General features: G+C 45.0%; 1 protein-coding gene across 1 annotated transcript in view; it reads left to right on the top strand.

The window, feature by feature from the left end:
- Window positions 1-27,300, top strand: part of ADAMTS17 (ADAM metallopeptidase with thrombospondin type 1 motif 17) — a 153,141-nt gene that overhangs the window by 84,040 nt on the left and 41,801 nt on the right. Inside the window, exons 11-15 of the mRNA XM_048482169.1 lie at window positions 4,516-4,617; window positions 8,942-9,087; window positions 11,288-11,454; window positions 13,189-13,316; window positions 21,947-22,067. Of these exons, the coding sequence (XP_048338126.1) occupies window positions 4,516-4,617; window positions 8,942-9,087; window positions 11,288-11,454; window positions 13,189-13,316; window positions 21,947-22,067 (664 nt within the window). The remainder of the gene's footprint in view (window positions 1-4,515; window positions 4,618-8,941; window positions 9,088-11,287; window positions 11,455-13,188; window positions 13,317-21,946; window positions 22,068-27,300) is intronic.

Below are 27,300 nucleotides of genomic sequence, written 5' to 3'. Positions count from 1 at the left end.
AAGGAAGGAAGGAAGGAAGGAAGGAAGGAAGGAAGGAAGGAAGGAAGGAAGGAAGGAAGGAAGGAAGGAAGGAAGGAAGGAAGGAAGGAAGGAAGGAATAGGGAGAAGGAGCAGAATTCAGATCATCAGACTGTGATGTGAAGTGAGCTCTGAATATGCCAAATATCCTCCAGGGTTGTGCTTAGAAGAAGGCAAACAATTCAGATTTTGCTTTTTTTTAATTAATAGCTAAGTAATTCTTTTCAGTAAATCTCCTCAACAGCCTCCCCTGCCCGCCCACTTCTCCCTCAGTAAAAATCTCAGGAACTTAACCAATCCAATATAAAACACAAAATGAGACCCGTTTATATTTTTCACTGCCGCATAAATGAGTTCTGCCAAATTAATAAAACTTTTGACTGTGGACCATAGCGCAAGGAATGAGCTTCGAGCCTGAATTGTTCTGGCATTTTTTTTGGATCTGGGAGGGCTGCAAACGCAATGGGAAAAAAATGAGCAAAAAAAAAAAACTATCTTAATAAAAGCCTTGTTAATAAGTGCTTTCAGGAAGCATAGACCACCAAGCTTGTTGTTATTGAAATGAGCTCTCAATATGTACATCTTTGAAGGCCAGCCAAGGAAGAGCTGCTAAAATCAAGAATATTCTCAGTGCCTTTGCTTTGTAGAAATTGGCTTTCTTCAGCTGGGAACCTTCCTTTTTCTTTTTACCACTTAGCTATGCTTTTCAGACTTTCAGGAAACTCCAGCAAGGTGAAACTCCTTAACCCCTAAGCGCTGTAGAGAGCTATAAGCAGTGTCCTGTGGTTCCTCGGCAGAATTACATACATACATACATACATACATACATACATACATTCATTCATTCATTCATTCATTCATTCATTCATTCATTCATTCATTCATTCATTCATTCATTCATTTATTTATTTATTATATTTATATACCGCCCTCCCCCGGAGGGCTCAGGGCGGTGAACAACGGAACATATAAATAGAGCACAAAATAGAGCACATGTACATAAGATTGGCTGAAATCCTTCTTAATTTTCAAGTAGATATACTTAGGCTTTAGTCCCCCCCCCCCAAAAAAAAATAAATAAGCAAGGTAGGATGAGAGAGTAGGAGTTGAGTAAATGACTTGTAGAAAGCAGGTAGTATATTTAGCGGTCTGGGTTTTGTTTGCTTGTTTTGCAGCTGGTTGGCATGCAACGTTTTTAGACAAAAGGCAATGTAATGAAAATACAGAATGTAAATGCGACAAATGTTTGACAATGTATGTTTATTACATAATGGAAATGGCTTTGAGTAAACCAACCCTGTCAGCTAAGTGATTTGAGGTTGCATAAGAAGCGCACAAGATGGCTTTATTGCAGAGAGAAAAAATAAACACCATTCTTGGCTGTTCAGATGATAGCTTAGAACTGATCCTGTCTGGATTCTGTACAATTTGGCTGGGAGCCGGAAGAAGGCTGGGAGTGCACGTGTTCTCATGTTAATTTCTTATCTTTTCCAGGTGGCTCCCAAAAATTTGAGGCACACATGATTCTCTCCCCATTCCTATCAGTCAAATCAGATTTCTTGCATGAGCCAAGGGTGTCACTAAATGCTAAGGAGTTTTGCATATGTTTAAGTTTTCACCTGGGCAACCAGTCTGATAGTGCACTGAATTTGAAAAATCCCTTGTCCTAGATTTCCAGGCCCCTGCGGGTGCCTGATGTTCAGGGATCCGCAATTCCCTATCAGTTTTGGGTCACGGCCAATTGGCCATGCTGGTAGGGGCTGATGGGAATTGTAGTTCCTGAACATCTGGAGAGCCGCAGGTTCCCTACCCCTGTCCTAGATAGACCAGGCTAGACTGATCTTATCAGATGTTGGAAGCTAAGCAGGGGCAGCCATGGTTACTATTTGGATGGGAGACCACCAAAGAAGTCCACGGTTGCTACACAGAAGAAGAAGAGCTTAGATGTATACCCCCCTTTCTCTCCTGTAAGCTTACAATCTCCTTTCCCTCCCCCCCACAACAAACACCCTGTGAGGTGGGGGGGGGGGGCTGAGAGAGCTCCAAAGAACTGTGACTAGCCCAAGGTCACCCAGCTGGCATGTGTTGGAGTGCACAAGCTAATCTGGTTCACCAGATAAGCCTCCACAGCTCAAGTTGCAGAGCAGGGAATCAAACCTGGTTCTCCAGATTAGAGTGGACCTCCTCTCAGTGATAAAGAACTGCGCTCGGGGCATGAACTGCCCACGTGTGCCCTCCCTGCCCCCAACATGCTCCGTCCCCAGCCCCACCTCCCCACATGACTGCAATGGCAGCGCCCGGGACAAGCCGTCCAGGATGTCCCCATTGCAGCTACACGCCTGCCCCCTCTTAACCACTACATCATGCTGGCAGTGGCAAAACACCTCTAAACATCTCTTGCATTGAAAACCCTAGAGCAGTGATGGCTAACCTTTTAGAGACTGTGCCCAAATTGCAACCCAAAATCCACTTATTTATCGCAAAGTGCCAACATGGCAATTTAATCTGAATACTGAGGTTTTAGTTTAGAAAAAACGGTTCACACCGAGGTGCGCATTACTCGGGAGTAAGCTTGGTGGAGCAACCGTGCAACGCTTTGAACGGGTGAATCATGATCCTAGGAGGGTTTACTCAGAAGGAAGACCAGCCTGGATGTGTGTGTGGGGGGGGGCTGATTTTCTGCTCCCCCCACATGACGAACGCCGTGCACACGTGCCCACAGAGAGGACTCTGAGTGCCACCTCTGGCACGCGTGCCATAGGTTCGCCACCACTGCCCTAGAGGGTTGGCTGTGACTTCATGACATTTTCCACCACTTCTGCTTAGGATTTCGCTATAGATTTGGGTTGTGTACTCCTGACCTGACCCTTCTCAACAGCTCATTTTCCCTGGTCATCACAATTGGGGTTAAAGGTAGCATCAGCAGTGGCCTTCAACATGGTTGGCTTTTTGCACATATCTACAATTCTGAACCAGCAGAAACCCTAGATTTCAAAATCCTATCAGGCAAGAACCCTAGTTTTCCCTTGTCATGATTAACATCTCTGCCCAAACAATATTTAATATGTGGTTAAGGCAGGAACTAGAAATTTGGTCCAGACTAGAGAAGGCCTGGGAGGTGTAGACTAGTTAACCGTGGTTAAGCGTAACCTGTTAACCATGGTTAAGAGCAACCCAACTGTGATGTCTGTGAGCTTCCTACCATATTACTGAATGTTACTTATGCCAGTTTTTTGAAGATTGGCTGTATCTATGTATTTAAGTGCCGTCCAGTCGCAACAAACTTTTAGTTTTCCATGATATCTGGCCTCCTATTGGGCAAGAGTATTTGGCACCATTTTATTGGGTTGTCTTTTAATATATTGTCTTTTATTGTATTTATTGAACTTACTCCATTTTTATTGTGTTTTAAATGTGGTTTTCTATTTAATGGTTGTATGCCGCCGTGAGCCCTACGGGAAATGAGCGGGGTAGATATGTGAAAATAAATATAAATAAATAAATAAAGATCTAACAAAATTGGGATAAGCCATGCCTCCTTCAGATTGTTTTTATGCATGCCCAGTAACCTTGGAAAAGGAAATTCTGGGATACTAGATCCTTCAATTGCCCAGTAGAGAGAGCCCATACTACGGAAAAGAAAAGGTTAAATTATAACCCATAGATCTTCCGCATGCCCCAGATTCCTCTCCTGTGTTCTGTATCCAATGTAACTGGATGGTTTCAGAAGAATTTTTCTATCTGCGTAGAGCAGGGTGGGAAAGGGGATTTTCTACATTTCTTTTTCTCTCGTATTCAAATTTCAGTCTAATGGCAAAAAGATGAGCCAGCTGGGTTGTTGGGGCTTTTTCTCCCAAAGATTTACAGCATCTCATTAAATAAGTTGATTGAATGCACTTTGACCTTGAGGGAAGTGTAACTTAAGCGGGGTGCAGGTGGGGACAGAATGATTGGTATGTGGATGCAGTCGAAGGCCACCGTAGCAACTCTCATAAACGCAATACAGCACGTTTTGGTCTGAAGGTTTTCATAGTAGGTTCTGGGAAGTCCAGAAGTTCTTTGAAAGTTTATCTGGCGTCTCCTCTGATGAGAAGATCAGCAATGGCAGAGAAGCATGTATTGGGCAGGAAACACAGATTTAACCGACCCAGTTGAAGATCCAGATTTAACCGATTTCTGTCATGGAGGGAATGGAGATTAAAGAAAAGAAAGTGAAATTGCTTTAAATAAAATGTATTTTCCCCCATCAGGAGTTAAGCATTGATCTTGTGTTTGCGTGTTTCCAGATTAATCATTAAATCCCTGTGTTTCCAGTTCTGTCATTAAATACCGATTTCTCCTCGGGAAACATTAATAGGGTAGGATAAAAAGAGAAATCGGCTCGATGCCGCTGGATTCAGATGAGAGAGGCCAGCCTGCTCCTTTCCTCCCCTCCCTAATGACAGCAGATGTCTCCTGAAGCAATAAGGACAATTCTGTCCCTTGTTATATTCTCAGCATTTGATGTGCGCCGGCCTCTGGTGTCTTGTGGAAGGAGACACGTCCTGTAAAACCAAACTGGACCCTCCTCTGGACGGCACGGAATGCGGAGCAGACAAGGTAATCTCCGATGATGAGCGATTAGGCTCCCAATGGTGTAGTGGTTCAGAGTAGATGCACTCTAATCTGGGGAACTGGGTTTGATTCCCTGCTCTGCCACTTGAGCTATGGAGGCTTATCTGGTGAACCAGATTAATTTGTGCACTCCCAACACATGCCCGCGGGGTGACCTTGGGCTAGTCACAGTTCTTTGGAGCTCTCTCAGCCCCACCTACCTCACAGGGTGTTTGTTGTGAGGGGGGAAGGGAAAGGAGTTTGAAAGCCCCTTTGAGTCTCCTTACAGGAAAGAAGGGTGGATATAAATCCAAACTGTTATTCTTCTTCTGAAATGATGGTGTTCCCTAACCCAGCAATGCACTCACTTTTGGGACAAATTTGTTAGATTCCTTCTTTCTCCCCAGTGAAGAGCCAAAATGGCTTCTGTCATTCCCCTCACCTGTTTTTTGTGATATCAGGGGTTATCTTACTCTCTGGAGCAGGGGGCCCCAATGGACACCTTCTCTGGGGCCCACCAGATGATTTTAGGAAGCAGGTGGGGCCAGGTGCGGCTTTTGCCCAGCAAGGCTTCTGATTGACTACTGGAGATTCAATTGGCCGTGCAGATTTTTAAAAACGTTACTTTGGCAGCCACTACCAACCACAGTGTTTTACGGCTGGCTCCAGAGGTGGGATCCAGCAGGTTCTCACAAGTTCCCGAGAGTAGGTTACTAATTATTTGTGTGTGCCGAGAGGGGGTAACTAATTGGTGATTTTGCCACGTGATTTTTGCCTTAGCTACGCCCCTCCTCTCAGCAGTAGCGCACAGAACTTGAAGCAGTCCAGCAGGAGGTGCACCGGCGTGTGTGGCAGCCTGCGCCTGCGTGCATTCATTTCCCGGCCAAGGGCCAACGCAGCGACTGCGTCCTTGCCACAGCCCTGCCCAGGAATGCCCTGCCCCGTCATGCCCAGCCACGCCCCCATGATGCCCCACCCAGCCCCATTGGCACTACGCCACAGTTTGAATCCCACCACCATGGGAACCTGTTACTAAATTTTTTGGATCCCACCACTAGCTGGCTCCATCTCCTGCAGCCACCATTTTGTGGTAGCCATTTTGTCCCAGTGCCCGCCGTGTGCCCACAGGGACTCTTTGGAGGGTCTTTATCTGTTTTGCTTATTGTGGGCATTGTAAAAACAGCTGGGGCAGTGCAGCTAAATCTCCCATCTCACCCCCACCTACACTGGATGGCAGTGGCATTCCTGACTAGGGAGAGGGGGTACCCTATGTCCCCGAGCGCCCCCCATTTGGTCACGTAGGGGGGCGCCAACATTTCAGGGTCTTTTGTGTGTTTTTAAATGTTTTAAGTGTTTTTTCACGTTCTGGCCTGCAGGGGGCACATTTTTAAAGCTAGTGGCACCAACATTTCAGGGTACCATCCAGAGACTGTCCTGATGATACTACCCAAATTTGGTGATGTTTGGTTCAGGGGAAGCAAAGTTATGGACCCCCAAAGAGGGTGCCCCATTCCCATTGTTTTCAATGGGAGCTAACCTGAGATGGGGGCTACCCATTTGAGGGACCATAACTTTGGTCCCCCTGAACATAACCTCACCAAACTTGGGTGGCATCATAAGAATAGTTAACAGATGATACCCTGAAAATTTGGTGTCACTAGCTTTAAAAATATATCCCTTCCAGGCACCCCAAGAAATTTTCCCAAGATTCTTTGTTTTGCAGTGACTTTGCTCCATTGTAGCCAATGGGGAATTTCTGAGTGTGTAGGCAGGCTGCACATTTTTGAAGATAGAGGCACCAGACTTTCAGGGGGGCTGCAGGAGGGCGTTGTGGTAATAGCATCCAGGTTTGGGAGACAGCACAGCTTCTGGGGACAATTTTATGGGCCCCCAAAGGGCTTATTTTGTTTCCCTGCTCCCTGCACGCCCATGAAAGCCTTGGGCTGGAGTTCTCTCAGAACTCTCTCAACTCCCCCCCCCACTCCAGAAGCAAAGCTCACCAAGCATGGATGCTATTACTCAAGGCCTCTGGGAATACTGGCCACCTTGAAAGTCTGGTGCCTGTGTCAAAAAATGTGCAACCTGCCTCAGAAATTCCTCGTGGCTACAATGCACCAAAGTCACTGCAAACCAAAGGAATCTTTGGCAAATTTCTTGGGGTGCCTGGAAGGGATATATTTTTTAAAGCTAGTGACACCAAAATTTCAAGGGTATCATCTGTTAGCTATTCTTGTAATTATACCCAGGTTTGGTGAAGTTATGTTCAGGGGGACCAAAGTTATGGTCCCTCAAATGCGGTAGCCCCCATCTCAGGTTGGCTCCCATTAGAAAACAATGGGGATGGGAGCACATTCCATTTGGGCATCCATAAGCTTTGCTGCCCCTGGACCAAATGTCGTAGGCTGGCATTGGTATACATCATCAGGGCAATCTCTGAATGTCTTCCCCTGAAAATCATGTTACCACTAGCTTCCCAAAATCGCAGCTCCCTACAGGCCGAAAAAACACCTAAAATACCCCAAAGAAACCCAAATACCTTGCATTCGCATTTGTTCATGTTGGGCAGGACATGTCGGACAATTTTTGTCCGAATGTGCCCAAATTTGCCCAGATTCCAGCTGAATCTGCTATTTGTTTCATCTGAATCTCCAACCCTCAAAAGTGATGCTGTTTCAGGGTGGGGGAGAATCCACCCCCAAACAGCATCACTTTCAATTTTGTTTTCACCTGGGACCCCAGATTCTCCCTTTAAGGTGGATTTAAAAGAAGAATCTGAGCTCCCTAGTTGAAAGTGATGCTGTTTGGGGGTGGATTCCACTGGAGGTGTTTTGTGAGAGATGATGCTGACATTTGTTTGGTAAATGTTTTTCTGGGGGTGATTTGTGAGAGATTTACTTGCTTAATACCCACTTGCACTGACTTGGAGTTGTTTCTGAGGCTAACTACCTACCTCATAGGGTTGTTGTGATTAGGAAATTAGGAAAAGAGTTGGTAGGGAGAGAGCCATGTATGTTTTGATGGGAGTGGAAGGTGTTTTGTGAGTTGGTACAAAAAATCATTGTTTGGTCATGGTGGGGAGGGTGGCCGCCCATACGCTGGGCGGGAGGGGGGCGCCAAACTCAGGTTTTGTCCCCGGGCGCCAGTTTGCCTAGGTACGCCCCTGCTGGATGGCCTAGGCTAGCTTGATCTTCTCAGATCTTGGACGCTAAGGAGGATCAGCCCTCGTTAATACTTGGATGGGAGGCCCAGAACTATACAGAGTTGCTGTAAATTAGCTGCAATGGGATGGTATTTTCCACCCCCTCCCATCCCCCCAGACTGGCATTAAATATTGTTTAAATTCAGTGGGCAAACACAAGTCCATTATCCAACCGATCCAAAGTTTTGCAAGAGTTAGGAAGCAGGGCAGACCTGGGTTGTTTAAAGGCATGCAGAGATTGATGGATTCCTTAGAAACTATGTTCAGGACAGAGTACAATTTCATAGTTTAGTGGAAAGTCTGCAGAGGAATATTTTGGCATCATTTCATACCCATGTAGTGGGAAAGTTGCCCTACTGAAATCTCTGCTTCTTAAAGGCACAAGAAGTCGACCAGCGAAGAAGAAAGGAGCAGGTTGTTTTATTTATGCCCCATCAATCTCCCAGATGAGGACCCAAAGTGGGTTACATTGTTCTCCTCTCTTCCATGGCCCCTTCCGCACATGCAGAATAATGCACTTTCAATCCACTTTCACAATAGTTTGCAAGTGGATTTTGCTATTTTGCACAGTAAAATCCAGCTGCAAAAACCATTGAAAGTGGATTGAAAATGCATTATTCTGCATGTGTGAAAGGGGCCCAAGTTATGCTCCCAACAACCTTCTGAGATAGGTAAGTCTTGAGGGCACATGACTGACCCAGTGTCACCCAGTAAACTTCCAAAGCAGAGTGGTGTTTGAACCTGGGTTTCCAGGATATTCAGAGATTTCATATGCTTTGGCTATTAGCAGGAAGATCTGATTGATTGGCCTAATCAGAAAAAAATTGAATGTTTACTTGCAAACAGAAAGTAATAACATCAAGGGTAGCCAGCTGGACTTTTCCTGTGGCCTCCATGTTATTTTGATACCTGTGTCACATTTTTAGTCATATTTTTGGAGTCTTTTGCATTGTCATTGACTCTGTCATTGCTTGTAAATAAGTTGTATTTTCAGTTGTTAAATCCCATGGCTAAAACAATCCCTACGTTGAAAGCTCTTCAAGTTGTGTACGAGCAAATCTTGCTCTCATTCCCCTTTCCGGAGTGTTGCCCGCTGCAAAACCTTTGTCTTCTGATTGCCTCATATTCCAGTGGTGCCGAACAGGCGAGTGTGTCAGCAAAACCCCCATCCCCGAACATGTCGACGGAGACTGGAGCATCTGGAGCCAGTGGAGTATGTGCAGCCGGACATGCGGGACTGGCGCCAGATTCCGACAACGCAAATGTGACAATCCACCGTAAGTCTCTACTGAGACCCTAAAGGGAGGTGTTGAGTGCAGTGGTAGCTAGTTGGTTTAGATTCTAGCTGAGGCATGGACCAAATTCCCAGCTTTCTCTCTTCAAGTCACCAGTTCAAGATTCCCAGCATGCTCAAGGCCTGAAGACCTGAAGTCCAAGTTTTATATAAACATCACTGTGTGGTACATGATATTTGGACATGTGAGCATAATTCAAAGCAAAAGAACATAGCAGAAGAGCCAGCATGGTGTAGTGGTTAAGAGCAGGTGGATTCTAATTGGGAGAACCATTCCCCACTCCTCCCTAGAGGTTGCTGTCAATTTCAAAAAAAGATAAAACCCACATAGAATATCTCAAATTAATCCAAACACATTACTCCATTCCTGATAATATGCTTCGTAGTGGAGGTTTGGGGACCGATTTGAGGGATTGGATTTACTACATGGACACACAAAGAAACAGAGGTTCAATCAATAAATGTAGTCTGCTTCTTAAATTTTTCAAGAGGGACCACTTCAGGTCGCTGCGTTTGGTAAATATGACAATTTAAACCTTTAGAATGGCATTTACAAATTTGAGATTCCAAGTTATAGACATAGTGGCACACGGCACCCGGTTCAGGCGCACCCCAACATCCAATTGCCTGTGTTTTTGTGGTAATGATGCAACTGAGGATCTTTTAGGTTAAATTTTGCGAAATTCTGCATGTGATATTATTTCGCTATTACAGCTGTCTGTTTTATCATTTTTATAAGTTCAACTTAGGTATATTTGAGCCTATTCGGTTGCCAACATTTATAGAATTTTATATAATTTTGAATTTATAGAATTTTAGCCATTTGGATCCATTTGTTGTTTTTTCTGTCTTTTTTGGATCTATATAATTGTCTTCATAGGGAAAGAATGTGATGGCCAATGGCCAGTACAGTAAAACTCTTGCTTGCTTGCTAGCTACTAGGGCTAGTAGCCACTAACTCACCTCCTTCCTCCTTCCCTTGTTAAAGCCATCTATACCTATGATTATTGGTTCTTCCATTGGCTGTGAAATCTATGATTTAATTGTTTGTTCAGCAATTTTGTTGTTTCTCTGTTTGCACCTATTGCCTATCAGCTTTATTGGGTACCCCTGATTATTATGGGAGAAAATGGCCTCTCTGTCCACTTTGCTCCCCCGCCATGTGTGTATAAACCTCATAATCTCCCCTTAACTGTCTTTTTCCTGAGCTAAAAAGTCCCAGACTTTTCTGCGTTTCCTCAAAAGAGAGGGTCTCCAACCCCTTGGTCATGAAGCTCACGAAAAATGTGTACCAGAAGCACACTTCGTGAATCACTCCCGAATGCTGACTCCATCTTTCTTCTTTCGCTCGCACGGTTTTTGCGCTGATTTTTCACATTCCTCTGCTCATGTAAATTCTTGGCTTGGAAATTGGCACACAATCCCGTTTCACTCTCTTCACTTTATATTCCTTTCTGCATCTCTTGTTCTCCTGCAGCTGGTTCGTCCGCGGGCCAAAACTATTGGTTAGGGGATTTTTTAAAAACATATATTTGGTTTGGGAGTTCTTTATTATTAGCAGTAGAATCAGAATCTGTGCTCTGTGCCAGGTTGACACTTAAGCCTATCAGTATTTTCAAACCTTGCTTGGTTTGGCTTTTTCCACACTGTGATTTGCATTACTGTCTCTATGAATTACCTAAGGCTTGATTGCAGGGAAGGATGTTGCGAAAACAGCCGGGCCTGTTCTTATTTTAGAGTCGTGCTCACCCGCATTCTTGCCTAAAACTTTAAGACCTCTTTATCAAGAGTCAGCTTTTTGAGTCCAAAATCACTAGCAAGATTTGGGTTGTGAAAAAAAGGAGCTGGGGTTTTTTTTATTTCTTTGTTTGATCCCTTCCGCACATGCAGAATAATGCACTTTCAATCCACTTTCAATGAAGCTGTGCGGAATAGCAAAATCCGCTTGCAAACAATTGTGACAGTGGATTGAAAGTGCGTTATTCTGCATGTGTGGAAGGGGCCTTTGTTAGAGGAGGAAGAGTCCATTGATTGATTGATTGATTGATTGATTGATTGATTGATTGATTGATTGATTGATTGATTGATTGATTGATTGATTGATTGATTGATTGATTGATTGTGACCTTCTTTGGATTTACATTTCTCCTGCTAACAGTGGCCCATTTTTCCTCCCTTCACAGCCCTGGTCCCGGCGGCAAAAATTGCCGTGGAGCAAATGTCGAGCACACAGTTTGCGAAAACTTACCATGTCCTAAAGGGGTGCCCACCTTTCGAGACCAGCAGTGCCAGTCCCATGACCGATACAACAACAAGAAGAAAAATCTTTGGACGGCAGTCGTCATGGACGGTCAGTTTCCCTTCTCAATCAATCCCCCTTCACAGGTGGCATGACGGCTCACATACCTCCATAAGAAGAAGAAGAGTTTGGATTTATAGCCCACCTATCTTTCCTGTAAGGAGATTCAAATGGGCTTACAAGCTCCTTTCCCTTCCTCTCCCCACAACAGACACCTACCAGCAGGAATGTAGGAGTGTGGAAGCACATCTGGTTGACCAGATAAGCCTCCACCACTCAGGTGGAGGAGTGGGGAATCAAACCCAGTTCTCCAGAGTAGAATCCACCTGCTCTTAACCACTACACCATATGGCAAAAAGCATCAACCAGGAAGCAAACTGATTCTTGTCCCTTGACGATACAGAGAGACATTAATTTGCAACATGCATGTGCCCAGCTTTTCAGGTAGAGTTAGGTTTTCCTTGTCCCCCTGTCAACAACATTATATTACCTATACCAAGTATTGCTTAATAAGATCGTTGTTGACTGCATAACTTTGCTGTGTTGGTTCTCTGATCTTTGATCATAAGAAAGATAGAGGTAAAGTTCATTGTACGCATGTAAAAACAGAATGTCTAAAGACCAAACTAGATGGTACGCAATGCACAAGAAGAGCGGTTGCCTTCCCTTCCATGCTGTTTTCCTGAGCAGAAACAACTGAGAAGTGGGGACCTGTTTCCTGCGTGTACTGGGATAATGTGATTGAGAACACATGAACCTCGATCTGGGTAAACAGATTCTTCCCATGGCTGTTTTCAGCTCTGAAAATGGTTCAGAAGGCAAGGCTGAACCCCCACCCCGCCCCAGCACCCCAAAGTCTCACTGAGCAACAGCGTGTTGTGTAAGATGAGTTCCCTGTTTGGACACTTGGTTGCAAGTCACGTCATGGGTTGCTGTCTTGCATATCATGTAGTTTGGCCCTGGAGGGGGTCCCCCACAGCTGTCCACAGGCTCAGGAGCTATCCATGGTGCTAGCTCCATAAACAGAGCATGGTTCACACATGAGGGTTCAGCGTGGTATAGTGGTTAAGAGCAGGTGGATTCTAATCTGGAGAACTAGGTTTGATTTCCCACTCCTCCTCCTGAGCGGTAGAGGCTTATCTGATGAACTAGATGTGTTTCTGCTCTCCTACATTCCTGCTGGATGACCTTGGGCTAGTCACAGTTCTCTCAGAACTCTCTCAGCCACACCTTCCTCACAAAGTGTCTGTTGTGGGCAGAGGAAGGGAAAGGAGCTTCTAAGCCATGAGTCTCCTTACAGGAGAGAAAGGTGGGGTATAAATCCAAACTCTTCTTCTTCCAAAGAAACCTGGAAAGCAGGCATATTCTTTGGTCTTTACCGGTCACCCAACATTTCAGGTCTGGCCAGAGTACAGCCACCTTGAATCTCCATATACAAGGGAAAGGTGGGGTATAAATCCAAATTCCTCCTCCTCCTCCTCTTCTTCTTCATCTTCTTCTTCTTCATTATTGTAGCATAAAGTGACAATTTAAATCCACAGCTGTTTGTTCATGGATGCTTCACACATGCAGGGCAGTAGAATGAATGTCTGAATGGATGTCGCTGGAAAGGATGGCATTTGATCTCAAATGCCATCCTTTCCAGCGACATCCATTCAGACATTTGGCTGTGGGTCTCCGTGAGGTCTCTGCTGGTGTGTGTACCGGTCAGCTCAAGCAGCTCTCGGACCTTCTGTTGCATTTGATTTACATAACTGCATTTGCTTGTTAAACTTTATTTTCCAGATAAGCCTTGTGAACTCTACTGCTCCCCTGTCGGGAAGGAGTCTCCCGTGCTGGTATCAGACCGGGTAGTCGACGGAACTCCCTGCGGCCCTTATGAGTCTGAGCTCTGCGTTCATGGAAAATGCCAGGTAAAGGAAGGTTTTGTTATCTTCTCCTAAAATCACCCTGTTGAAGCTTTTCTATTGAACTTCAAAAAGGGGGTTGGGTGGGTCACGAGCAGGTATGCAGCGGAACAGCTATTCAAAGGATATTCAGGTTCACAGTGCTGGGCAGTAGTCCCTTCTTCCCTCAGACTGATTCCAGAGTTCACCGGTCAGGGTGGTAGAGTCCTTGCAAATAATTGTCTTGCTTTGCACACAGGGTAGGAGTTAGTGGGAGTTGTGCCAGGGGCACGCATGCGCCCTGTGCCCCGGCACGCCCCGGAACACCCCGCCATGCCCCCGCACTGGCATGCGCCTGGTGCATCGCGCACTTCCCTGCCCCCTTAGCATTACACCACTGTTTACACACACACACACACACACACACACACACACACACACACACACACACACACACACACACACACTCCTATCTTTATTAGGCATAATGCAATTACAGTTATCAAATAGACAATAGCTCTAAAACTGTTCAATATCAAACGTAATTATATAAATGGTTAAATCTCACAAAACATCCAAATAGTTAAAATTAGGCCTAGCCTTAACAACTTCAGCTAAAAAGGAGGCAACTGAGGTAGTTATTACAGGTGAAAGATCGCTTAGATTAGAAGGAGTTGTATAGTGCTCTCATTAGACGTTAAGTTCCTTGGTTTAAGAAGGGGAGAGAGATGTAATCTACGAGCATTCGTGTGAAAATGGCCGTCCAGTAAAATATGCTGGGTTGTGTCACGTGACTAGTTGGAACATGGGCAGTACCGCACTGCTGCTGGAATTCCTTGATCTCTTCCTACCAAATCTTTAGAAGGGAAGGCATTAAATCTGGTGCGCATAAACGCTCTACGGTGCAAAGGGTTGTCTAAGTGATGAACATATTGTGCCATCATTCCACGTTCAAGTGATCAGTTGCTTTGGTTTCGGGTGCAAGTTATTCTGTGGGAAGTTATTTTGAAATCAGGACTCTCCCCGCCCCCCACTTTTCAGCCTTCAATTCCAAAAGCCACCTGTGGTTTTTACTAGCAGAGCATCTGACCCAGTTGGAATTTCTCTCCCGTCTCCACTTTCTTTTTAATAGCGATTCTTTTCTCGGCCCATGTGTTTCTGCCGCTGATCGCTCTTCCCAACTTTATACAATAATTCTCTCTTTGTAACATCCCAGCTGGTTGCTGAACTCAAGAACAAAAAAAAAAAATCTAAACTTAGCGTGTGAGTCTTGGAAGGCTTCCAAAGAAGATCATGATAGGAGAATCAGGCTAGAATAACTGAACAGTCTTTAATAAGAACACCTCTTAGCTAAGGGGCTGCCTCCTGCCGAGGTTTGGAAACTTGCCCTGGTGGGACTTATTTTTAAAAACTTACTAAATATAAGCCCTTTTCCCTGTGGCATCAATGTTTCTGAAAACTAAGCACTTAGCAAAAGCAACTTTTTTTTGGCAATAGATGGATGGTTACAGATTTTTTATTTGTATGTGCAAAAGTCACCCATAATGAAAGCTTGAAGCAAGAGTTGCACACGTCCCAGTGGACTTAGAAGAGTGTAACTCTGATCAGTCAGCATCAAATGGCAACGTGCTTGTACCACAGGTTAGTAGCTGAAGCTACTTTGGCTGACTGAATTCTTTCTTGTGAACATTCCTTGAGGCCAGAAGAAAATCAAGTCTCTTCCCACATAATGACCTTTTACACGTTTGGTCTCTTTGGGTCAAGCGTGCATTGCCTTTGTGTCATATTCTCAACTGTGCACGTGTTTGCCTCTCTTCAGTGCTCACTGTGTCACAGATCGGAGAAACCCCATGGTTTCCAAGAGTGAGTGAAGAGCCATTTTTTCCCCTGCCTGTGCAGAAAAAGCAGAGCACAGCAATATGCATTTTGCTTCCATTAGCCTTGCTTCTCCTCCCAACTTCCCCCCACCCACACAGGTGGGGATGGGCTAGAATACTGGCGAAAGGGCTGGGATGGAACTAGCTGGGAGGACAGATCTTGCCTGCAGCATGCCCTTCTCAAAATTGCCCTGATAAGTTTTAAAAGATGACCTCCTACTTTTAGTTTTGAAGAAAGGCTTCTGCCTCACGAGTGAGCTAATCAGAACAATTTAAATTCAAATGCTGTGGTATACAGTAGAGCTGCAAGGGAGGAAAATCGTTTACAGCGTCTTTTTCCCTCCATGAAAGTTAAAACTAAAATCTTTTGTGTGCTTTGTGGGGTGCTTCAGTTCCAGAAGCAATCTTGTAGCGACTTCCTGCATGAAGAGGGGGAGTTGGCAGAAATCCTCCCCCACCCTGAGAGCCCATTGTAAGAGGAGAGTACTGCTGATTTTTTCTTGTGGAAGCAATCCCCCATGCCACATCTCATCCTATTCCTGGCATTCCTCTGACCTTCTGGAGTGGGGGGGGGAAGGGGGAGCAGAGGCCAAACTGCAAAGAGAAAAAAAAATAGCAAAGACCTTTTGTACAAACTTGCTCCATTCCAAGTGAACTGAGATTGTTTGCAGAAAGCTTGGATCCAACCCTCTCTGAATTTATATATAAGGTGGTTGCTATAATAAACAATACAGCACTGAAATAATATTTTACGTGTATTACAAAAATGTGAACAATTCATGTGTGCTAAATACTGGCACTATCCTCTACATAATATATATTGTTTTCTTGTAACCATCAATCATTACATCTTTGAAGTGCTTGGAATTAATTCTGTTGTCTGCATGTATGTTTTAGTTGCTGTGATTAGAACTGTGCTATGTAGTCTGGTCTACTTGTGGAGTTGTATTCTGAAGTGTCTTGGCATATTTTGATTGCATACAATTATCAAAGCTGTTACTTTTAATTAGTTAATAAGTGTTCTAAATTGCATTTTTAGGATTTTATCCAATTTTTAAATTTTTTCAACATTTTTCGACCAAGTGAAATATGGGTTCTATGGGATTTACCAACTCTGTGCCTAGCATCATTCTTTATCTTGCCTATATAGCTTTATCCTAATAATTTTGAAAGAGCATTCAGAAATTATTCTTTCTAGAGCGTCCTCCTGTCTTTCTAGAGTATCCTCTTTAATGCCAGATAATTAGCATTAAAAAGTTATCAGATCTTTTTTTAGGATTGTCATGCATCTATAAAGCTTTTTTCAGAACACTTTTCTGTAATAGAAATACCACCACAGTTATAATTTTAGGAGTATGTTAACACTTGTACTTTTTATATTTGAATACTCAAAGGGCTAATTTTTGTATAAATATTAACACATTTTTGTTTTTCTATACTCTGACATTAGCCAAGACTATTAATAAAAACAGTTTAATGTTAAAAAAAGAACAAAAGCTTTTAACTTGTTATATTCTAGCATAAACACAGTATATCTGTGAATTGCATTAGCACAAGATCTTTAATGCATTGAATATGAAAATAATCCCTTTATAGGAACGGTTTAGCACTATAAAACTGCATTATGCAAACAGAACACAGGCAGCAGAAACTGCAAAGTTTTAATTAGTAGGTTTTTTTAAACTAGTATGCATAAGCCATATAGTTAAAAAAATTATGCAGATACATGTATGTGTTGCATACTTGATGTTCATAATTTCTCTGCAACTGGGATTGTAGAGAGATGTTTTGGATTGCTTGGAGTAAACTCTCCACAGTAAACTCTTTGTTCAACAAAAAGGCATAGAGGCCAAAGTCTGATAAGTTGGCTTCCTCTTGGCAACTGAGGTATTCAGAGGCTTCTACTCAGCCTCTGGAAATGTGAAAATGTTCCTACTGGCAGTTTCCTACTCACTCAAGACAGATTTTTCAAGAGCAATTCAAGAAAGTAGATTCTGAGTTTGTGCCCAAGCAGGCCACAGCAGCTTCTGGCCTTGGCTACCCAGGCTGATGAATGCTCACCATATAAATTCAGAAGAATACATAAGCCCCCTCTCTCTTTTTCTCTGGGAAGAACCTTTGGGTCATCCAGGGGTTACTTTGGGCTTAGCAATTGGAGGACGAATCTGCAGCGCTTGGAGTTCTTGTAGATACAAGTGTGAAATAGGCATTCAGAGGAAGAGATAGAAATTCAGGCTTGCTTGTACTGTGGCTAATTTGGGCAGGTTTGATATTAATCCAAATTGGCTATTATTTCTGGCAATGCTTGGGAGAAATGCAAAGAAATGAGTGAAGGGTAATAAAACATTATTCACAGCAGTAATAAAACACTGGGGTGCTGTGTGGTTTCTGGGCTGTATGGCCGTGTTCTAGCAGCATTCTCTCCTGGCGTTTCCCCTGCATCTGTGGCTGGCATTTTCAGAGGATATGATAGTAGGAAAGCAAGTGGTGTATATATGCCTGTTGGAGTATCCAGGGTGGGGGAAAGGACCATTGTCTGTTAACAAGTAAAGGGTGCAATTAGCAAGCTAGATTTACATGTGTTGAGTGGGATCCACCCATTAGCATGTGAGTAACAATGAGAATAGCAAGGTCAATAATAAAACATTTTGAAAGCATTTTAAGTCATATGACACTTAAAATACTTTTAAGTGTTATAACAGTTATTAAACATTTTAAAGGCATTTTGAAAATGTTGTCAAAATTTTAATCTTTGCTGTGCTCCATGACACATTGCTGTGTTCAGATTTGTGAGTTGAGACATGTTCTATAATGTGATAGTGGCTTTGAGATGAGCTGGGGCAAAAAAACATTCTTTGGTTGTAGTGGGGGAGAGTGGCTGCAAAACTCAGACTTTTGCCCCGGGCTCCATTTTCCCTAGCTACGCCTGGTGTAGTGGTTAAGAACGGTGGACTCTAATCCGGAGAACGAGGTTCGATTCCCCACTCCTTCATATAAATGGCGGATCCTAATCAGGAGAACTGGGTTCTCACTCCTCCACATGAAGCCTACAGGGTGGCCTGGGCCACTCTCCGTTCTTTTCCAACTCTTTCAGCCCCACCTACCTCACAAGGTGTCTGTCATGAGGAGGGAAAGGGAAGGCGATTTATAAGTCATCCAGCAGGCTTCATGTGGTTCTCCAGATCAGAGTCCACCACTTTTAACCTCTACATCATTACATCAGTCACTTGGAGACCCATTGAGGGGAAAGGCAGGGTTAAGAATTTAATTAAACTGTTCCACCCAAAGTTACTTCTTGTCTAAAAGTCTTTTTTGATGGTGCTTTTTTGATGGTAATAAAGATAGGCCTGATTCATTTAGTTCTTTTTACTTATTTACTTATTTACTTTTTACTTATTTCCTCTTCTCAACCAAATACCATGAATGGCTTTTTTTGGAATCTGATCCTTTTGCAAAACTGATTCGAAACTACTCCTCATTAGCAGTAGGCTGTAAATTAACCTGTCTGCAACAGGCATGCTTCCACCTTCTGACGAGCAGCGACTTGCTCTCCCCGCCAAGTGAGATTCTTTACGAGCCCCCGAGCTTGGGAGGGACCTTGTGAAAAGTGACTTGGGCTTTAAACTAGGGAACAGCCTCCATAAACTTTGTAGTGAGGTGTGAGAAAAAAATTAGGTGAGGAGCAGTGGGTTCAAAATGAGACTGTTTTAAGAGACTTGTGAACAAGCTGGTAATGGAAACGCCATGTATTGCCCAGTATAATGCGCTACATAAGAATGAGTTCCAATGTTTTTTGTCATGTTCGGCTGCAGGCAGACAAAAGGATCCCCCCACCCCGAAGAGAGAGGCAGTTTTGAAGAGGGATTCATCCTTCCATTTCTGTCTCTGTTTTTTAATTTAAATTTGGTTCGGTATTGTTTCAGAAATCTATTTGATTTCTATAGGTATGCTAGGGCTGGCAGCCCAGTTAATCGTAGCGGTTGACCATTGTCCCTGGTCGAATATTGTAGTGTGGAGTAGTTTTCAGAGCAGGTGGACTCTAATCTAGAGAACAAGGATTCAATTCCCCACTCCTCCACATGAGCGGCGGACTCTTATCTGGTGAACTGGGTTTGTTTCCCCACTCCTACATTCCGGAAGGAAGGAAGGAAGGAAGGAAGGAAGGAAGGAAGGAAGGAAGGAAGGAAGGAAGGAAGGAAGGAAGGAAGGAAGGAAGGAAGGAAGGAAGGAAGGAAGGAAGGGAGGGTTTGAAGTTAGAGAATCACAACATTCCTTTCCTCCTATAAAATGAGAAGGGGGTGGAGAGTCATATCCAGAGCCAAGAGACCATTATTATATGGTTTTTAGATTTCCTGAAGAATTTGTGACGCAGCAAGCTGAAGCCATGCATAGTGACCCATTAAACCTCCTGCCCCCCCCCCCCCTTCTGGGGTGTTGCAGGAAGAGGGAGAATCAATTATCAAGTTCTTGGCCTGTAGCCAGTAAACAGCTGGTGAGTCGTATTCAGCTTGATGATGGATCCCATGTTGTGTGGGCTTGGTGCCTTGGAAGCACTCGCTTCTAATCCAAATCTGAAGGGATGTTATGGACCAGTTTAAAGTTTTTACTGCACCACAAAGGAATTGAAATCAGAATATTTGTGAATGGAGGTCAGATCTCTGTCTTTCAAGGCCAGATGTTGTGTGTGCTCCATGGCTGGGGGAAGTCACCTGGTTCCAGAGGAAGACATTTGCGCCCAGATGTGCAGAGGTTCTTTCCGGTGAAATAACCACAGGACACGTCTTGGAATTAAATTGGGCTGCAGCCCTTTATTGAGGCAGAAGCTGGGCAAGCAAAAGGAGTGCATCCATATTGTGGCCGGTCAGCACCCCTGGCTGACCCCAGCACCACACCCCAATCCATATCGGGGAGGACAGGAGGTACTGGGCCACCTAGGCGCCCACCCGCTGTGGCCCCCTTTCTGCTGGAGTGTCAGGCTCAACTTGCAGAGGCCTCCGTGGCATGTGCCATGAGCCTTCCTCACCCCAAGCCTTTTATGGATGTCCCCAACTATGGGGAGGTCTGGCGCGCAAGCTCGGCCTCCCCTTAAAGATGCGCTCCTTTGCCCAAACTGCCAAGGCTGCGACAAATGAGCAGCACCAAAACCCTGCCCAAATAGGGAGGAAGGGTGGGTCAGTTTGCTCCAGGCGTCGAAGAAGGCCGGAGCAACCGCGTGCTGCCTAATATATAGGGAGCGTGCTCCACCCCTTAAATTTGTGCGCATCACACGATCCTGCTGGGTGTGGCTCGGCCGCCCAGCTGGCCCAGGGCACACATGCTCACTGCTCCAGAGCTCACCATGTGCCCTGCTCCCTGTCGCAATTACAGCCCAGTTGATTCTGGGGCCATTATTTGCGCCCAGATGTGCAGAGGTTCCTTCTGATGAACTAACCACAGGACACATCTTGGAATTAAATTGGGCCGCAGCCCCTTATTGAGGCAGAAGCTGGGCAAGCAAGAGGAGCGCATTAATTCAGCAGCCGGTCAGCACCCCTGGCTGACCCCGGCAAACAACCCCAATCCCTATTGGACAGGACAGAGAGGTAGTGGGCCCCTGGGGCGTCCGCCCTTTGTGGCCCTCTAACTGCTGGGGTGTCAGGCTCAAATTGCAGAGGCCTCCACAGCATGCGCCATGAGCCCGCCCCACCCCAAGCCTCTTAAGGAGGCCCCCGGCGCGAAGCTCGGCCTCCCCACAAGGATGCGCTCCTGTGCCTAACCACCACAGAGCTGACCCTTCAGCTCCTGCCACAGCTTCACAAGCCTTTCCAGCAAGAACGCCTGCTGCACAGCATGCAGCCAAACGTCCGTGCCAAAGTCGGATAGGTGCACACTGTCCAAACGAAAGAGCGCATGCTCTTGGGTGGTGATATCAGGGTCCGGGATACCATCACCACCAAGCTCCCAGACCACCTGTACTGCTGCCTTGCACTTTTTGGCGTGGCGCATCCACTTTTTCATCTCCCTGGCACCCATCCACAGGAGCCTTGGGAAGAGGCGGGACCAAAATAATTTAACGCCCGGCAGAAGTTCCTCACAGCCGCCGCCATCCGTAAGGACAGTTCCAGGCCTTTCAAAGCTGGGAGGTCATCCTCACAGAGGTGGATGACAAACCCTGGAGGCGCAGCAAACCTCTGAAAGGGCCTCCTGGATAGCGGGCAACAGAGGCTCCCAGCGCTTACCTCATTGGCTGAGCCAAATGTCGTCCACATCCTTTTCAGTTTCCAAATCTGCACCCCCAGCAGATGAGAGGGCGTACTGGCCCACCCAATTGGAAAGTCTGTGTATAATTTAGCCTAACTTTGTGCATTGGGTTTCTATAGTTGCATTGTTATTTATGATATGAACATACTGTATGTAGAACTATTTAAGCCTAATAAAGGTGTACTGTACTGTTTTCAGCAGGATCAAAAACATCTCCCTGTCTCATGTTAGCATTTAGTAAGTCAGTATTCCAGTGTGTCTTTTTTATAATTATTTTAATGTATTAGTTATTCTTTTGCAGGGCCCAGCACTGTCCCCAACTTACAATGTTCTCTTTGCATTGAGGTTGTATTCTGGGCTCCAAGGGGGCGGGAGGTGCACGGGGCACACACCTGGGGGTGTGTGGCGAGGGTGTTCCGTGGGTATGGCGGGGGCATTCTGGGGCGGGAGCGGAGGACGCACTGGTAGCATTCCCCCCTTGCTACGCCTCTGCTGGACTTCTTTCTGCCAAAGTAACGAAGAACCTCTCATTATCTTTAGAAAATTGGCTGCGATGGAATCATCGGCTCAGCTGCCAAAGAAGACCGCTGTGGAGTCTGCAACGGAGACGGCAAAACGTGCAAGGTGGTGAAAGGGGACTTCAACCATACCAAAGGGATGGGTAAGTAGCCCACCCCGCCGTCTTAGCTGCCTGGCATGTGGTTAATGAATGTCTGCAGTTCCAGAGGGTAAAGCATGTGGACATTGAAAGGTAAAATTTTAAAGTTCAACTGGACAACCATTGATTGTCCAGTGCTTGATTTGATGTAAGTGCGGAAGGATGGTGCTCATAATTTAATTATTGTTGAGTGACAGTCCCAACCATCTATACATATCATTCAATAGTGCATTCCAGACGACACACCATGAAAAGCAAGGGCTTCTGGGAAATGTAGTCCTCGGCCATGCTGGGGGGCCAGATTTCAGCTCCTCCTGGAGGGCCAAGAACAACATTTAATTATTGCATTGGCTCAGATGCTGCCATTTCAGAAAATAAGTTTATCCATAATTAACGATAATTATTCATATTGTGGCTGCTTGCTCTCTGTTAAGAAGTTATTTGTTTCTTGTTTGAAGGTTCTCTTCCCTCTATTTGGTTGCATAGTTTCAGGACATGCCAGTATATCCGTCCCCAAAATCTTGCCCTCCCTGTTTAGATCTCAGGGGGTGGGGATCTTAAGACCTTTGGGCATCTCAGCTGAGAATGGATATAATATATTATTATCAGCTTTATTGCAATGCAGACAGTTGAAAATTCCCCACCATGAGAAAATTTGCAGATGCACCATGAACTGTGTAGAAATGTGTGAGCGTGTGCTTTTGTGATGCACTCTCTATGAGACAACTAGATTAAGGTTGATTCCCCCACTTGCGGAACCGACCTAGGTTCAATCTGGTCCATGAAAGTACTGACCTAGGTCGATTCCACAGTCACTCCCCAGAGCAGCCGAGGTCGTCATGCTGGAACCGTGCTCAGAGGGCGGGATCACCTCGGCGCCTCTTCTTCTCTTCGTTCCTGATTGACTGTTGTCTGCTCTATTCAACTATCAGATCAAAATGGGATCTATCCCTCAGAATGACAAACATTTTTAACATGCCACCAGAAAGGAGGGAGGGTGTGTAATTGATTGGCCGTTACGTTGCTAGGCGGGGAAAATGTTGCAACTTCGTTGCTACCAGCAGTGTGTAAACATGTGTCGTTTATATGTATGGTCATCGCTTCATATACAAGAAGGATTTTTTTTTAAAAGGCATGCTTTTCTGTGCCGTGAATCTCCCGTTCTGCGCATGCCCAAAACACTTATCAGTGATTGGATGAACAGGAGAATCACGGCAAGGAAGATTCCCCACTTTACCAGCTTCGACCTGAGTTCAACCTAGGTTGGCAGAAAAAACTGTACCTCCCTGGTGGAGTCAGAAATTTAACGGTAAGAAGGGGCAGAGTTGGAACAGACCCGGATTGAACTCAGCGGATGTGGGGAGTTCCTAGGTCGAACCTAGGTCAATCCTAGGACGATTCCGCAAGTGGGGAATTGACCTATATCTTTTGCAACCAGTTCTGGTAAAGAAAAAAAGTCAATCGGACCAACAAAAAAAATTATACCTGTTCAACAATGAGGTTGATAATATAACCGAGACAATGGCCAAATTCCTGTGTCTCACTGTTGAGATGCAGCCACAAAAGTAGAGTAAGACTTTTATAGTGCCACAGCCGATTCTCAAGATTTATCATGTTATATAAGGGGGGAGGGGTTGTCTGTCTTATCTACTGATATGCCAGTAAAGCTTGACTTGACTATGAGGATGGTCCTAAACTGTCCAGCCATTTTGGTCCCCCCCCCCCCCTATTGCTTGCTAAGGTCAGAGACGATTTGGTGAGCCACCGTTCTGATTCATCGGCCAAATTCCCATGTAGAACTTGAATTGACTTTCACAGAGGGGCTGGAACGGAGTTTGCTTTGTTTGGAGATAAGCTGAATGTTGCAATAGTGAACTGAATCTCAAGTTCTTCAAAAGTGCCAACTGAACCTGGAGAGACCCAGAGACGTCTCTGGGAACGCCTGCATTCTCTTGTTGGAAGTGGACCGCTCCGGACAGGAATGACCGTGAATGAATTACTGGGATGTCAATTGTCATGAAATGATATTTATCTTTTTTGCACGAGCCGCATTAGACCTTCCTTACAGTAGCTGATGTGTGCAAGCAAACTTTGTTGATGGAACTAAACCTGTTGCCAATTCCTTTTCTGTTTCCCAGTATCCCATAGTCAATGTAAGAAGGTTTCCACATGTGTGATGGCGAAAGCCAAGGCTACACCCAAGTGTTTCTCGTGTAAGATGCCCGGGGGCTCTCTGCTGTGGGGGTAGATAGCATTTTGGTGTTGGGTCTTTCTCTGTCTCCCTGCTGGTCAGGTCAAATCGGAAAGCTGCATCCTGGTGGGGGAGTTCTTTGTTTTAAAGAAGCTGTGAGTAAATTTGAAAGCCTTTTGCTGGGCAGCGAGGCTTGCCAAAAGAATATATAAAGCCTTTTTTATCTTTAGTCATTCTCAGAAGAAATCACGTCTTGGTGTGCTGTTTTGTTGGCATTAGGTCTTTGGGATTCATTTCCCCAACATGGTGCCCAGTTTTGTTTTTCTAGAGTTCCGCTTCCGTGTCTCCCAAAGAGCCAGCGTGGTGTAGTGGTTAAGAGCAGGGGCACTCTATTCTGGAGAACTGGGTTTGATTCCCTGCTCTGCCACTTGAGCTGTGGAGGCTTATTTGGCAAATCAGATTAGCTTGTGCACTCCAACACATGCCAGCTGGTTGACCTTGGGCTAGTCACAGTTCTTCAGAGCTCTCTCAGCCCCACCCACCTCACTGGGTGTTTGTTGTGGGGGGGGGGGTGGTGGAAAGGAGATTGTAAGCCCCTTTGAGCCTCCTTACAGGAGAGAAAGGGGCTTACAGTTTTAAGGAGATAAATCCAAACTCTTCTTTTTCCTCTTCAAAGTGAAGAGGCAATATCACCTTTCCTCTACCTCAGCTGAAGCTGATTAGAAAAGTCCAGGAGGAAGTATCTTTATTTTACTTCATTTATATCCCACCTTTCTCCTCACTGTGAACCCAAATGGGCTTACCTTGTTCTTCTGTCCCCCATTTTCTTTTCACAACAGCCCTGTGAGGTGGGAGACTGTGTGACTGACCTATGGTAACCCAGCAGGTTTCCGTGGCAGGCCACATCAGATGAAAAGTTCCAAAGCTACTATCCAGAGATCAGCTGGCAACTTTGAAATTTGTCCATGGCTTCATGACGTGTGCGTTCTCTTCTCAAATCAGCAATCCTATGACTAGAACAGAAATTAGGTAGTAGCTGATTTGCAAGAAAATGGATGGATTTTCCCATTCTGAAGGAGAGAAGACTGGCTATCAGTCCAGTCTTGAACAGAGTTATACCCTTCTGAATCCATTGAAGTCAGTGAGCATAGAAGGGTATAACCCTACTTAGGACTGCAATGTACAAAACTTTTTTTAAAAAAAATCACCAATGTTAGACTATTTTTTAAAATAAAAAAACTCAGTTTTGAAGCATCACAGACAATAACGATAATATCAAATCGCTGCCAGACTTGGACAGGGGAAGATTGCAGAGGACTTCTGCCTGCAGAGGACTTCATTCATTGAAATTTAACACTATTGGATAAGCCGTGAACACAGTTCAGTTTCTGGTTAGATGTTTTGTGACCAGGTTCATTTAGAAATCCATAATGGGCCATTCCTCCATCCCTGATTGGCACTGAATGGTAGACTCTGGCAGCAGAGCTGTCAAAAGTTGCCATGGAGAAACTAGCTTAGTTCCCAAGGGGCAACAAGTTCGTAGTTCTTAAAATTGCAGAAATCATTCCAAATAGGGTAGGCAGTGTCTGATGCAGGTCTGTAATAAGCCAAATTCAGTGTGGAGTAAAGTAAAGTCTTTATTTACGGTCAATGACCAAATACTAGGAATTCTTAGCTCACAATTAGCAAGAGCAGAATTACGTGCATCAAATCATCATAATGGAGTTCATCTACTCTCTGGGACTCCTCTAAACCCTGTGTCCTTTCCAAAAGACACCATGTGGATTTCCTTTGGATGTCAACTATACAGTTGGTGGTTGCAAAACTCCAATCCACACTGTTTTGGCTAGGCTGTTCTCTCCAGAAGATGAGATGTGATTCTGGAGTCTGGAGATGAGCTGTGATTCTGAGAGAATGCCAGCACCCATCTGTTGTTTGGCAAACTGAACAGGGCCATTGGTCAATTTGCTATATGCATGTTTCTTGCTGTTGCTCTAGACCAGGGGTAGGGAACCTGCGGCTCTCCAGATGTTCAGGAACTACAATTCCCATCAGCCCCTACCAGCATGGCCAATTGGCCATGCTGACAGAGGCTGATGGGAATTGTAGTTCCTGAACATCTGGAGAGCCGCAGGTTCCCTACCCCTGCTCTAGACCCAGCAAGTCCCACAACTGCAAAAAGACTTAACTTCTCCAGGGCTTTCAGTTTAGAACTTGCCATTCCTTGTGCTCCACTCAACCTGCTCCTGACAGAAGGGCAACTGACGAAAGTTTTCACAACCAAAATCAGCTGGGGGTTGTGGGTTTCCCCTCCTGCGCAGCCATCTTTTGGTAGTTTTTGCTGCTAAAGTTTTGCCCTGGGGTCTTCAGAGGCATGCTGCGGTAAAATGTGTTTCTCTCAGTGGCTCAGATGCCGGTGAAATGCTGGGAGCAAAAACTACCAGACCACGGCCACACAGACTGGAAAACCCACAACACCCATTTAAAGGCTGGGATTTTTTTTGTATTTTGGGGTGGGTTTTTTTGCCAAGTGAATGCCGTGCAATAACATCTACCCCATTCAAGAGATCATCATCCAATAGGATTCTTACTAACAATGTAGTAGTCCAGCCTTCACACTGCAAATCACACTAAGGCCCCTTCCGCACATGCGGAATAATGCACTTTCAATTCTCTTTCAAGGCACTTTGAAGCTGCATTTTACTGCGCGGAATAGCAAAATCCACTTGCAAACAATTGTGAAAGTGCATTGATAGTGCATTATTCTGCATGTGCAGAAGGAGCCTAATATTTGTTTTCACTGTCTGGGGAATATAACCTTGCCTCATTATGGAAACCCACAGAAAGTTTGGTTTAGTATGATTATTATTTTCATCAACTGGTTCTTTCTGGTCTTCTCCATGAAGACAGGGCAGCCCCCTTCAAAAGCCTTTCTTCCTGCCACCCCCACACCCCCCCCCTCTTTGTTCAGGTGTCTCCTGCAATTCTGGGGTCCAACCCTATAATTTTGTATGCAGGATTCACAACCCAGTTTGGCATTTGAGA

Source organism: Sphaerodactylus townsendi, linkage group LG17, assembly GCF_021028975.2.
Source record: "Sphaerodactylus townsendi isolate TG3544 linkage group LG17, MPM_Stown_v2.3, whole genome shotgun sequence".
In the NCBI taxonomy this organism is placed as follows: domain Eukaryota; kingdom Metazoa; phylum Chordata; class Lepidosauria; order Squamata; family Sphaerodactylidae; genus Sphaerodactylus; species Sphaerodactylus townsendi.
This window is presented reverse-complemented; position numbering and strand designations above follow the sequence as displayed.